Source organism: Denticeps clupeoides, chromosome 19 (genome assembly GCF_900700375.1).
Source record: "Denticeps clupeoides chromosome 19, fDenClu1.1, whole genome shotgun sequence".
In the NCBI taxonomy this organism is placed as follows: Eukaryota; Metazoa; Chordata; class Actinopteri; order Clupeiformes; family Denticipitidae; genus Denticeps; species Denticeps clupeoides.
Genome location: NC_041725.1, coordinates 12,612,639 through 12,627,459, shown reverse-complemented (window position 1 = coordinate 12,627,459; position 14,821 = coordinate 12,612,639). Strand labels below are relative to the sequence as shown.

Here is a 14,821-nt window from a genome sequence, read left to right as displayed (position 1 = left end):
TCCTCTGCATTTAACCCATCACCCTGAGTGAGCAGTGGGCAGCCATGACCGGCGCCCGGGGAGCAGTGTGTGGGGACGGTGCTTTGCTCAGTGGCACCTCAGTGGTACCTTGGCGGATCGGGATTCGAACCGGCAACCTTCTGATTACAGGCCCGCTTCCTTAACCGCTAGGCCACCACTGCCCCATTTAGCAATAAATTTAAAAAAAACTTTAAAGCAAAAGCCGGGTTGTAGAAGCACCACACAGACCGAGAGAAAAAGTCTGCTGAGGTCTCCAGCAAGAAGGGACGAAAAACACAGGGACATTCTGTTATACAGCACTGCTTGACAAAATGTGCAATAACCGTGTTTTTGCAAGTTAATGATATCTTCCGCTAGTTGTTTTTTTTACTCTAAAACAAAACTAAAAAAACAATTAATAAAAAAACAATCCATTAATCCATCACTTTTATTTGCATTACGGCTGCATGAAATCCTCTCAGTTCAGAAATGAGGCTCATTATTGCCTTTTTACCCCATTAAACTCCGGGAGCGGGTGTTCAGCACAAAGTTTGTATAACATAATCCTTACAGTGCACTCAAAGGACCGTTCTCTCATTTCAAACGTCTGTGGTGAACCATCCTCCCATGCACAGGGAATTGTGGGCTACAACAGACCACCTCATCTTAATATTAACCACGTGTGGGTGGGATTGCTGTTATTTATTGCCCCAGGTGAGGCAGAGGCCCTGGCAGGTCAACTCTGGAATAAAATTAGTTAATTCATTGGAAGATAAATGAATAGATAAATACTAGGCAATACTATTCCAAAAGGCCCTGCTATCAATGTGCTGCTTTAAAAAAAATCCAATTATGTGTGTGTGTGTATGTTTTTGCACAATGTACAGTGTACCGTGTGTTTAATTTCCTTTTTCATTCCTGGAGATAAATGTCAGGCCAGGATGAGCACAAACCACGACCTTCAGCATTCAAGGTTAAAAGTAACAACTGAAAGGTGGAAAAAATGATTTTACACTGTTGATGGATTTAGCAAGTCTTCTATGCCTGTACGCCAGGACTAAAATAAATACTGATCAGTTCAGGCTGTTGCCATGGTAGAGTAACACCCACTAGGCTCAAATCCACTGGAATTGCAGCATAGAAATATCAAAATATTAATATGTGTCCACATGCTATGTTCTTTTAACTGACAAGGAAACTATAAACACAATGAATAAAAAAAAAACTTGTAACACAATAATGCAATAATGCATATAGTGTGTTAATAAACTGCTGATTTGCACTGGCTGGAGACCGGCTGGAGTATAAACAGGCACGGGAAGCTCTGACTCAGGCTCTACACTCAGCTTCCTCTATCTGAGCAGCTGACGTGACCACAAACACAAGGTCCACGGTAAGACGATGACTTCATACCCTGACTTCACGTAATGATCAAGCGGTAATTACAAAACTCTGCCACGGATGGGTACCAGACTGACACTGGGGGGAACAGCAAGTTCTTAGTGTAGCATTCTGATTGCCCTTGGCAGTCATCAGTTTGTGACAGTGACATAAAAATAGACAACAGAAGGCGGATATCTACCTACATAATTCCCTATGATGCAACTGATGGTAACATAGATGCAATGGTAGAAAACCCCTGATTTACGCACCACCATCACCACTTTAGCTGAATCACTCTTCCATAAACCCTACAATTTCTGGTACACACCATTTTTGATGCATATCCGCTTTCTCCAAACAGAAACAAATAGGCATAAATTAAAACTGTAAAAGCTTAATTGTTGAAACATCTTCAAACCAGGGGTTGCTTATAATGAAAAAATCACTAGATAAAGCTGGTTGAGCACAAGAACTTAACAAACAACGCCCATTGATTTTTCATATTGCCCTCGTGTGGTCTTTTTAATTTAAGTCTCATTAACTTTAAATGAAAAAAGGTTTCACACACAAACACACAAGCTGTGCTACTGTGTATCACATGTGACAATCACTTCACTTTCACTTTTCTCTTTCAACACACATCCAACCTCATCCAAAGCCTCATCCAACCACAGCCCTACTGCTTATGCTTCTGATTTTCATTTATGTGTAACTTTAGAGTCTCTTTTCAATGCCTACTTTCCAAAGAGTACGGTGGTTAAACTAACTCTGTTCATTTGGAAGATGGAGTTCCTGGCTAACGGCTGGCAACCTGTAAGCAACCACAAACAGCTGACTAATGGGTTATCGGGAAAAAACCGGACAGAAATAAGTGTATGCTCCCCAGAGTAGTGGAGATATTTGGTCTGTGGAGGCGTGTATGTATGTGTGTTAACATTAGGTGTGGGATGAACTATTTAAATATTACAAAACACCAGGAACATAGACACAAAAGGCCATGGCTAAAAATGCCATAAAACGACATAAAGATGGTAAATGGCCATTTCCTACTGACCACATGAACAAAGAACCAGTCACTGATGTATGAGGAGCAAACCAAATGCAAACAAAAAGCATTTAAGGCCCCCAGGCTGAACCTGGGCCATGTTTGGTTTCAAAGGAAGCGTGAGTTTACCTGAAGCAAACCGTGTGCCAGTCAGTGTTGAGGGCCTGGAGGTACTGCTCATCGTAGATGTGCTGTCGGCATCCCGCACACACAGGCAAGCTTCCACCAGCTGCAGAGAACAAGCGGTCAGTGAGCGGAGGGTGAGGGTGACTGGAAGGCGCCGCGGGTCAAGGTCAAACGGCGGCGGGGGCAGCAGTCAGCACGACCTGGTTGCAGTTCATTTCATGCCCTGTTGCCATCGCCACTGAAACGTTATCTGACTTACATTTTCCTTTTCATTTAACGCCCCCCCCACAGATTTATCACATGCACTATAGTGAATCAGTGAATTTAGTAAATTATACATAAAATTGACAAGGAATAAGCTCCACCGCCATACTCACCATATTCAAATATACCAAACATATTGAAAGGTATTTACTGTATTGGGGGTGTGTATTGGCAAGGATCTCGCAATACCTATCGCATATTGATACATGGGTCATGATATATTGTGATACTGTACATATTGCAATATTCTACAGTTTGCTGAAAATGGAAAAAACAGCTGAATTACAAGATGCTGCCTGCAATATGTGTGGATCACATTACATTAATAATTCAGCCAATACAACATAACTCCGAAAAGAACAGATTTTTGGACTAAATTTAAATTTATACAAAATATCAGTATATTTAATGTCCCCATATTGATACAATATATCCATGTAAAATATCATGAAATATTGCTGTATTGATATTTTCTAACACCCCTATACAGAATATTATGTTTATGCTATGTGCACTGGCCAATTGGAATTATCTTCTAAGCATAATGTACTCAAGAGACCCAGGACAAAACATCCAGCGGCTTCCTGAAAATGTTGAATTTATGCTTTTGATTTATCTTACACAGCACAGCCTGAATGTGGTGGTGAGTTTTCTAAAAAAAATTGACCAAACAAGACATCTATATGCAATGTGCATATCTTATTGAAAAAACTCACTTTGTAAAAAAAAATTCACTTTGTGAAATGTTTAAAAATTACACATTAAGTTCAACGTCCCATTGTGTCATTTAATATATTGTAGTGTGATGAGTGACTCTGACACACAGGTCCACAATGTCCACAAAAATGTGTGGAACGGAAGAAAATGTGCTGCGTGTCCAGTGAGAGTTTGCTCAAACGGAATTCAAAAGAAACAGCCTCTCACAGCAAGCTGACATCAACACAGTCAGGTTTCCAGAATGCACTGCCAAAAAATAAAAAGCAGGATAGCAACAAGAGCTACTGGCAGGACCTCTAAATATGGATTTTGGCTTAACTTTCTGTGAAGAAAATTGCTTTTGTAAATATAGAAATAAACTCTTGATTGCCCGTAATAAATATATATATATTGCATATATAATTCAGGGCTGTCTCTGTATGACAAAACACTCATTATTTAAACTATGGAAGGCAATAAAATGGCAAATACATACAGTAGAGGCCAAAAGTTTGGACACACCTTCCCATTCAATGTGTTTTCTTTATATTTTCATGACCATTAACATTGGTAGATTCTCACTGAAGGCATCAAAACTATGAATGAACACATGTGGAGTTATGTACTTAACAAAAAGTGGAGATCTGGCCTCCACAGTCACCGGACCTGAACCCAATCAGAGCAAAGGGCCGCTATTGTGAAGAAACTAGAATATAAAACATGTTTTGAATTATTTCACATTTGTTAAGTTTATACTCCACATGTGGTCATTCATAGTTTTGATTCCTTCAGTGAGAATCTACCAACGTAAATGAAAATATGAAAATAAAGAAAACACATTGAATGGGATGGTGTGTCCAGTAAAGGTCTGTACTGTATGTATTTGCCATTCCATAGTTGAAATAATGAGTGTTTTGTCATACAGAGACAGCCCTGCATTATAGTGTGTAAACCAAAGAGAGAGGGAACGTTTTAGCTATGATGTTCATGGCAAGTTCAACATTTTTAACTTTGATAGTAACTTGTGATTGAGAACAAACAGGATGTTATACAGACTATGACATATCATCAGGTTTCAACATGTGTGACAACTCAAATGTATGTCATGATGGAATGACCTCAACCGGACTAAGAAAGCACAGGTGCGGCGGTAGAAGCCTAGCGGTCGACTACAAAGTCACAGGTTCAAACCCCACTTACTACCATAGTGTCCCTGAGCAAGACACTGTGCCCTGAGTGTCTCTACGTGGACTGTCCCTGTAACTACTGACTGTAAGTCGCTCTGGATAAAGGCTTCTGATAAAAACTGTGTACAATTTGCGGAGTAAATGAGGCCTCCACTGCAAATACTGCGAATGGAAACCCGGGCGCTGGTGACAGCACTTCCCCGGCCTCGATTTCACGTCCGCCACACAGAACAGTTTCACACGTTTTCCTTTGCCTTGACAACGGGACTTTGGCTTCAGCTACAAATGGGCTTGTATGCGTGCATAATTCTACATAATATATTTCACTGGAAAAACACTGGCAGGGCAGTGCATTGACAAAGAATAAAAAGAATATTAGTTTATGGAGGTAACAGTATTACCAGGTCTACAGGAGTTGGTGTGTGTGTGTGTGTGTGTGTGTGTGAGCAAACAGACGCAGATCTGTGCACAGAATCCACGACTGACGACTGATCTCGAACCAGGGGATGGCACCTGAGATGCAAGTACAAGACGGAACATGTTGCTGAGTGACGAGTCTTCTTCCAGGGGTGCCAGGATGCACAAATGAATATCTCCTACGTCATTTAAAAAATGACGTGCCATCAGTCCAGGGGAATTCAAGTTTACCCTGTACCCCACCCTCCACTGTTCCTGTACCCTCACAACACAGAAATACGTGGGTGCCCGTATCTGGTCCACGAGTACACTGAAGTTAAGGAACTGTGGTGACGACGCCGTCACTTTTTTTTACAGCAATATCAACGTCATTTGTGACAATCGCTGCAACAGAATATCATTACGTGCGCGTTAAATAGTAATAAATGACATACAGAATATGCACATGGGTGCATGTAGGATTACTCTGCAGAAGCTGCACGCTGCTTATGTGTCGTGGGCGCACCGAAAACACGCAAAAACAAGTGTGGGGCTGAGACTCACCGGAGGAGCCGATAAAACGACAAAAAAAAAAAAGGAAAAATGAATAGGCTGCACGCTTTCCTCTCACCTTCCTCCTCTCCCATTCGTTCGTCCTTCCAGGTGCAACAAAGCAGCATCAACCTCATCCGCCCTCCGCCGGGTGCTCTGCTCAGGAGCCGGACTCAGATGCGGTCACCGGGCTCGGTCGGCGCGGCCGGGGCGACTGCTGGCTGGCCAACCCAACGTGATCCCGGGGAATTTTCGGGAAGTAACTGTGGTGCGCAGGATGCGAGATGCGCAGTGCGCCCTGTGGCTCTCGGCACGCCGCGTTGCGCAACTACAAGAGGTTGCCATGTCCGCTACATATAAGTAAGGCTGTTATGCGCTTTTACGTCGAAGTTCGGTTTAATTCTGGTCTTTTTTAAGCCGTTTGCTTCGAAGAGATAGGACACAAACTTTCCAGCAGCCCAAGTGACGTGGTAGTTAGCTTTGATTATTAGTTATAATCGATTACAAAAAGGTAAAACGTGGTAACTAAACAAAAATACAAACCTCAAAAACAGTAAACACAATCGAGGCATTGGAAGCTGTTCTATAGGAGAAATGACACGTTTATTTTTGTTCCCCGTCGAGTACCTCCTCGCTTCATTATGTCGCAAGATCTGGCAACACTTCCATGGCAAGTTAACTTGAGAACGTGCGAGTGCAAAACTCCAAAAACTGCACATATAATAATAAATAGCATATGGGCCACGAATTGAACACACATGACGCATATATTTAAGTCTTTATTGACAAGTTTTATTTCGTAATTTAGACTATGAAAGCAGTTAAAATGCCGGTGTTCCTAGACAAACGTGCGTCGTGGAAAGAAAAAGTGCAAAACCCCCACCCCTCCCATTAAATAAAGATGGAAATTCCACGGCACAATGGACAAGGGAGATTGAACGGGGCTCACAGACAGTTCAGAATGGGCGCAGTCACATTGTCAACTCGGCAGCCCACAAAGCCTAAAGTGTGGATCTTATCACGGTGGAGATGCTCAAAAAGTTCCAACCACCAATGAGAATGATAAAATACAAATTCACACATACTTAATGTGGGGGGAAAAAAACACACAAACACAGCCTTACATAAAAAAAAAAAAATCTTGAACAGCATTAAAAAAATCCACAGTAAGATAATGCATGAAATACTGATTGTTAAAAGATTATTACTGTAATCTTGTAAAAAGGTTTCTTAGCTTCTAAAATCAAGTTCAACGTGATGCAAAAAAAAAAAAACAAACAAATGCAACAACTGTCTAATTTTCTATGTATATTACGTATAAAAATGTATAAGAGTATAAACATTTTTTAAGAAAAACATTCTGAGTCAAGTGACAGAAGCACCTTTTCCCAAAGACAGGGAATTCATCATTGTTAAAACTGTTCAAAATCTATTTTAAGTCATTTATACATAGTATACATGCCAGAACAGTAATGACTTATTTGGATTAGTAAATTTTTTTTTGGTTGATATTGGCTTTACTTCCTGTAATGCCAAAAACAGTTCCCACCTACTTCAAGAAATTCAAGGCATAATATTGTCTATACTGCACCATAATGCTCCATTACATCTGATATCGGCTGAACACTATCAGAGCAAAATAGCTCTTCATGCTTACATAACATAAGTATTGAGAATATAGGATGTTGGGCACCATTGTTTAAGAGCCAGCTGAAATAGCTAGCTGCCATAGAGATATCAAATTGGATTGTAGGTCTAAAATAATATTGTCAAGACTTGTACTTAACATGTACTTACTTGCACATGTCAAAAGGAGTCTAACAAAATGGGCAAAATCCCACAATTGATTCAGGGACACAAACAAGTTGACTTGAGAGAATGTGCCAGGTCATAAACGTTTACACGCACACTGAACCAGTTCTTTGCTATGTCTTTGCTTCTTTGTTTCCATAGCTACTTAATCTAGCTACCAGACGACACCAGTGGAATGAGCATTTCGTAATAACCAACGGTCTCAGCTCTGCTGGCATTGTGCCTGTCACATTGAACAGTACATTGTCTGTGGTGCAAAGTTCTGGGATTTGGGGGTTTGCTAAATATTTCCTACAGTATGTAATGTTTGTACATTAAGGCCGTTCCTCTCGTGTATCAAATGTACATTCTAGATCATGCAGTAGCACCATTGTTTCCTTGAGGTCAGGTTCACATCTCAAGAGATCTTTTATTTTCTCCTTCGTCCACAGTATTTGCCTTGGCATCCAGCTCCACCTGCAAAAGACATTTCAGCTGGTCAGGTGCAGTGAATACGTGAATATAGTAAATGCTGTATGTTCTAGTTAATAGTTACAAGAAATGGAGGGCACGGCACAGTGGTTCTATGCACATATTACAAAACTCCATGATCAAATTAACACAAAGATAATTATGCCAGTTCACTATTATATATAATTAATAATGTACTGTTAGACACACCTCCAAGGCCTCCCCCAAGGAATCCTTGGAGTGCGCCGTATTTGGCTGCTTTGGCTGCAAAGGGGAACAAAGGGAATGAGCAATATAATATGTTTAAAAATTACTAAAGCAATCGATTGACAATCGATCTCAATGACATCTACAAAGATATGAGACCATTGTTCTAATAACAGTAAACACATATTCTGTTTTTCAGTTGGGACGATTTCTGTGCAGGTGCAGGTGATATTATTTTAATGCCTTTTTTAGGCTCGTATTAAATTTTGGTAATCAATATTGATAATTTATCGTAATCCAGGGGTGTATAAACTAAGGCCTGAATCTACGGAATGGCAAATCAGTCAGAGAAAGTGAATGTGAAGTAATTGTCATTGTGAAACACTGCAGCACAGCACACGGTGCACACAACAAAATGTGTTCTCTGCTTTTAACCATCACCCTTGGTGAGCAGTGGGCAACCTTCTGATTATGGGGCTGCTTCCTTAACCGCCTGGCCACAACTGCCCTGTCTGGTGACATTACCAGATAAATAAACATGTTGTTATTTTTCGGTCCAATAAAATGAATAAATAAATACGTTATAAATGCAAGATAATAAAGTATTTATTCATTGGAACAATGTGATTAAATAGGGGGTATTTTGACTGGATCTAATTTGAGCTCCGGTGGGAACTGCTTTCCTTCTAAGCACATGTTGAGGATTAATATTAGACTATTAATTATTACAACCTTTCACTCCATTAGTGATGGTTGCACTCAGCCAATCAAAGCACCACATCAGAACTTAATATGGTTTGAAAATAAATTAACAAATAAGGCTAAGGACATTGTTAAAAAACACTAAAGAAATTAAAAGTTTTTTGGTGAATTGTATTGATTGTCCAAGTCAATGCACTTCAGGAATTTTTGAGCTGTTAGCAGTGACATAAGCAAACGGTAACTCACAATTTCATCAGCCTGGGAAATCATGCTGAAATCATTGCATGCATCTTCTGCTTCTAGTACAGTCCATCTAAAATAAATTCTCTGAAACCTATCTTTTTGCTCTGAACTGTCAGTGAGGGATCAGTGTCAGTACCTTGTGGAGACACTGCTCCTCCATATCCTGGAAAAAAATGTTTCAAAAAATGAGGAACTGTAGCACATTTGCATTTCAGTCACATGAACAAAAGATCTTCCTGAACATCATGAATGGGCTTTGTTAGTGATTGGACTTGTCATCCCAGGCAATCTCATTTCATTTTCCAAGGAAGGACAGCAGGCTGAAGCTAATCTGGTCAAATGACTTGCTCTCTTTTGCATGTCAGGTGCTGGATATTTATATTACCAAGTTCACTGGCAATTGGTCCGGTTACATGAATCAAACGCAAATTCGATTCTCTTCTTCACTGTCTCTACTCTCTATGGTAATATCCCAAAATGACCAATATGCCTTAAACCAGGCACAATTCCACAAAATACTCTGAAAATCAGTCATTAAAACAATTACCATAAATACATTAAACAACAATAAACAAGAACATTAATATATGGCCCCATGCAACAGCTCAGTAGGCAACATGCAGTAGTTAATAATCTAATTATTTGTCCGTAATAGTTATTTTGACACACAATTATTAGTAGTGATTGCTCACAATCATATACAGTGTTCAAATGTATGGTCTGCAGTAAAATGGATGAGGCCGGATCTTTACCTGGATAAGGCTGTTGGTAGCCACCATAGCCAGGGACAGCAGCACCTACAAATAAGGCACAAACCAGAGTTTTACCACAAATCAAACAATACAGTGCCATTTTTTAGCAGGATTAGGGTATGAGCTAATACATGTATATACCATGTGCTATGACCTATATACATGGCATAACATTGCTAAATCGACTTTACGGTATTGAGATTTTCTAAACTCTGGATAATCTGGAACAACACTATAAGTAGAAAGCGGGGCCGAGCAGGATTACTGCTGGAAGTGTCAGGCTGGGATGTGGGAGGAGTTGCGTGGATGCTGGCGCAGGCCGATAAACACAGCTGTCAATGGTGAAGCTGCAGAGTGGAAATCCCAACACTGTGCTATTGAGTCAGAGGCCCTGGTGAGCGGAGCAGCCCAGTTTCCCGCTACGTCTGACAGGCTGAAGGCTTCTGAGCACCAATGTGAGATCATGTTTTTAAATATGTGCATAACAAATACGTTAATCCAAAATCGCAAAATGGAAAATGCACAAACAGTTCTTGTAGTTCTTGTAGATGGTGATATGTGTTTATGGACTATATATACCTAAGCATATTTGAGTAAATGGGCATGGGGGTCTGGACTTATTATAATGAATTATAATAAATAAATAAAGTTATTGGTTCATACACTACTCACCTGGTTGATATCCAGTACCCAAAGAGCCATAGCCTGTAGGGAAAGCAGAGAAATTATCATCTTCCATGATTTAAAAAAAAAAAAACAGCCTGTGTTATTCCTTCTCAAAGTGCATTTCTCAGCACAAATGGCCGGCTTATTTGCTCTTATTGGTTGCATCAACCAATTAGAGAGCCAGAGAAGGATCTCTAAGGCACCATTCTATTTGCACATAGCGGGCGTCCAAAAAGCCATCAGAAATTCCAGTTTCTGAGCTCCGGTGGGAGCCGCTTTCCTGTAATTTTCTGTTCTTATGCCAAGGTCATGGCAAACTGGAAGCGATATAACCATGATATCCTATGGTTATCCATGTGTTATGATGCGCCTTGTATTACAATTTTAAAGTTGTAGATTTTTTTTAATATACCGATTTAAAAAATATCAGATTGTACTGCATATCTCTGGGTTGAGTGACTCTCCTGTCTCTTGTGTTGTCTGCCCAGTCGCCATGCAGTATTTTTAGCCACATTCCAGTAATACTGGAAAGAAAAAAAAATTCCATGAACATGCTGTCAGATGAAAGACTGGGCGAGGCCGCATTCAGGAATCTAAGATAAGACCACAGATCTCACACAGAAGGCCAGATACAAAGTAGGCCCAAAGTCTCTTGAGCCTTTGCTTCCTGGCTTAAGACACCACAGTACTGTGGATAAACTCATGCTCAGAACTGTACCTGGTTTTGGTGGCTTAACGCTTCTCAGGCTGGGATCTGTAATGATAATGATAATTGGGTGGTAGTAGCCTCGTGGGGTAACACACTTGCCTATGAACCAAAATTGTGTCCCTGAGCGTGACACTTAACCCTGAGTGTTTCCAGGAGGACTGTCCCTGTCACTACGGGTTGTAAGTTGCTCTGGATCTGGCTACTACACTGTTCAAGAAATGTACTGTAGTACTGTATTAATAGTGTATGATTATATGATTAGAGTTTATAGCAAGCCAAATTAATTATCTCATCTGAACACAGTATTGTACAATAGCATTAGCATTAGCACGTAACATTCATAACAACTTTAACAGTATTTACAGTACAGGCCAAACGTTTGGACACAAACTTTCTTTATTTTCATGACCATTTATGTTGGTATATTCACACTGACGGCATCAAAACTATGAATGAACACATGTGGAGTTATGTACTTCATAAAAAGTGGAGACCTGACCTCCACAGTCACCGGACCTGAACCCAGTCGAGATGGTTTGGGGTGAGCTGGACCGCAGAGTGAAGGCAAAGGGACCAACAAGTGCTAAACACCTCTGGGAACTCCTTCAAGACTGTTGGAAAACCATTTCAGGTGACGACCTCTTGAAGCTCATCGAGAGAATGTCAAGAGTGTGCAAAGCAGGAATCAGAGCAAAGGGTGGATATTTTCAAGAAACTAAAATATAAAACATGTTTTAATTTTTTGTTAAGTACATAACTCCACATGTGTTCATTCATAGTTTTCATGCCTTCAGTGAGAATCTACCAATGTAAATGGTCATGAAAATAAAGAAAACACATTGAATGAAGTTTGTCCCAAACTTTTTGCCTGTACTGTACCTATCCAATATTATAGAAAATTGGACTCAGGTGCTGATTATTGGAGTAATTACTGGTCATAAACAGTCACTTTTATAAATATTGAAGATTAGCCACTACCTATCGACAGGGGGAGCTGTCCAACTCCCGGCACGGTACCTGCTCCTGCAGCTGGTGGAGAAAGACAGGGAAGACACAGGGAAAGTTATACTGACAAATGGATGGGAATGTGACAAAAACTCATAAAACTCATAAAAAAGGAATGTTAATTTTTGGGTGAACGTACTTGGAGGTTTCAGAGGTTTGGCTGCAGGAAGAACTCCAGCACCAGGACCAATCCCTGTTGCAAGTCCACCCTGGTACGGTCCTGGTGGGAAGATACCGAACAATTGATCTCAAAACTTTACAACACTTTTTTTGCAATATAAGTGCACACACATTTTCAACACTTACTCAATTACAATATTGTCTTTATGAAGTTTTTATTGCTATTTTAAAGTTTAAGGCACAGCCCAGACCTGATGGGCCTTCATACTTTCCATAACCCTTTATAAAGACTTCAGTTCCCTTCAGTCTGTGTTTAGTTTCATCCTTATGTATATTTTGACTACCTGCTTGTGTATTTGTTATATTTGCCTGTACCGTGGATTTCTTTTGTGGGCAGTGACCCATTTAGTTTAGTTATTTTTCCCCGCCGCATCTTTGTGGTGGAGCCTGACAATTGGACAGCAAATTGTGGGAAAATGTATATAATTCTCCAAACAGCAGGTGCATTTCACAATATTTTTTTACGACTCCTCTAGCACCTTATTATACCCTTCAAAATATGTTTTTATGTGTCCATTATTCCCATGTCACATTGAGAACATTTGGTTCTCTTTGTTTGGCAAGTGAAGAGTGTTGTAAAATTTCACCCCACCCCACTGAGCATATGTATGCCTGCTACTTAGAGGTGCTGACAGGTCTGTCATTGCTTAAGGGAGATGAGAATTTCAAGAGTTGCAATAACAATCAATCTGCAAGCCTGACAGTATATTTCCAGACAACTGTCAATCCAATCCAGACCTGCATTCTGTTATGTGACGGTATTGTCCTACTACAGTTTGGGGAAGTTAACATGCATTGCATTGTACTTGTGGCATTACAACAAAACAAAATGTATGCTGGATTTTCTGAGAGTTTTAGAAAAATATAAATTGCAGGATAATTTCATTAAAACACTCCTAATAAGTTAAAATGTCATTATGTTAACAATTGCATAGCAATTTCATTTTTATTATAATCTTACCTACACCTGGCTTGGGCGGCTTTGCAGCAATTTCTAATGAATAAAAAATAAATAGACACACAAACAAACAAATAAATAAAACGAACAATAATAATGCGAAAAGAAGGTGATATTTCAGTACCGCTGACAGAATTAAACTTCTGATGTAGTCGCCATCGTGTGGCCAGTCTGATGATTTGCATTTTGTAACGCGCATATAACCCAATTTAAAAGTCAGAGACATAATGAGTTATTATATTACTGTTTGAATTAGTATAAAGAGATTGCCACTTACCTGCACCTGGCTGAGTTTGAGCTGAATATGCCAAACAGAAAGAATAGAATTAAAATACAATTTCATTTATCAAGCATTTTTATTTACAGTTGTGCAGAGTTGTGCAGATATATAAGCAATTGAATAAGTCTAATAAATAAAAAGTAAATAAATTAATTCATGATGTAGAATTCTGAATAATTATAGAATAACTGATAAAATGTTGCTGTTCCCTTATCAACGCTAGAGGACGCTAAAGCACAGTGTAAAAATATATAAACCTGCATATATAAAGTGTTGTGAGCCAATGTCGGTAAATAAATGAATTAAGCAAATGCCAGATACACATGGCAATAAACACATACCTGGGACTAGCCCAGTTGCACCTGTCGGAAACAAGATTCAGCAGTCAGAGGTTATCAAATCGACAGGTCATTTAATTCCCTTGCTGGAACAAACTTCAGAAATGACCTTGTTCCATAACAACCACAAATGAAAATGTCTTCTGAAACTCTTAAGCCAAATGTTTGTCCACAATGCTTCCTCCAGAAGTATTTAGGGATTTTGACATGAGGGAAGCATAAGAATTTTGACAGCCAAATATTTAATATGAAGGAATTACACGAAAGACACAGGACCTTTGGACAGTGACAGAAAGAAGGAGTTAGTGAAGACATAAAAAGTGTTTATGCATCTGCAAGAAGCAAAACATGTCAAGACAGCGGTTTCATGCAACACAGTAAACCTTACTGGGTTGAGGGACCTTTGTGACACCTGCCGCTCCTGCCAAAAAACAACATGTTCCACCAGGTTCATCCTTTGGTTTTGAAAGACGCAGCAGTGAATAGCATGAAAGGCTCAGCTTGAAGCAGAGGCCATTAAGGAAACTTCCAGGGGGGAACGTCAGCTTCTGTGCTATGGAGAGTATGTGCAGATCAGGTGTAGGCTGGTGAAGGAGTGCAGGAAAACGTGGCAAGCGAGATTTGTGTCTGAAGGTCTTACAGGTTGTCAAGGGAGAGATACGCTTCGGAGTCATTAGAAGGAAAAACGGATAGGACACCAAAAAGCTTGATTTGACTGGTAATCCAAATCGAGAGAGCTCATGTAAAGGCTTCTTTTAAGGCGATTTAAGGCTTCTGGATGCTTCTGTATTCTGTATATGTGTAAACGTTGTTTTACTTCAACGTTTTAATAACAATACATTTATTTGAATTAATTATCTGAAATCAGCA

The 14,821-nt window shown here is 39.8% G+C and overlaps 2 protein-coding genes across 15 annotated transcripts in view; both read right to left on the bottom strand.

Annotated features, from left to right (window-relative positions):
- Positions 1-5,946, bottom strand: part of limk1a (LIM domain kinase 1a) — a 37,310-nt gene extending 31,364 nt beyond the window's left edge. The window contains exons 1-2 of the mRNA XM_028962362.1: positions 5,729-5,946; positions 2,558-2,657 (exon numbers count right to left, since the gene is read on the bottom strand). Of these exons, the coding sequence (XP_028818195.1) occupies positions 2,558-2,657; positions 5,729-5,786 (158 nt within the window). The 5' untranslated portion in view covers positions 5,787-5,946. The remainder of the gene's footprint in view (positions 1-2,557; positions 2,658-5,728) is intronic.
- Positions 5,947-6,415: 469 nt separating this feature from the next.
- Positions 6,416-14,821, bottom strand: part of elna (elastin a) — a 40,670-nt gene continuing 32,264 nt past the window's right edge. For 12 of the 14 annotated variants that reach the window (XM_028961601.1, XM_028961603.1, XM_028961605.1 and 9 more), the window contains 12 exons: positions 14,340-14,372; positions 13,955-13,975; positions 13,611-13,631; positions 13,337-13,369; positions 12,335-12,415; positions 12,169-12,219; positions 11,200-11,235; positions 10,488-10,520; positions 9,816-9,860; positions 9,200-9,226; positions 8,122-8,175; positions 6,416-7,917 (listed from right to left, as the gene is read on the bottom strand). In XM_028961601.1, coding sequence (XP_028817434.1) covers positions 7,871-7,917; positions 8,122-8,175; positions 9,200-9,226; positions 9,816-9,860; positions 10,488-10,520; positions 11,200-11,235; positions 12,169-12,219; positions 12,335-12,415; positions 13,337-13,369; positions 13,611-13,631; positions 13,955-13,975; positions 14,340-14,372 — 482 coding nt within the window. In that variant the 3' untranslated portion in view covers positions 6,416-7,870. The remainder of the gene's footprint in view (positions 7,918-8,121; positions 8,176-9,199; positions 9,227-9,815; positions 9,861-10,487; positions 10,521-11,199; positions 11,236-12,168; positions 12,220-12,334; positions 12,416-13,336; positions 13,370-13,610; positions 13,632-13,954; positions 13,976-14,339; positions 14,373-14,821) is intronic. The other 2 variants (XM_028961608.1, XM_028961614.1) reach the window with 1 other exon arrangement.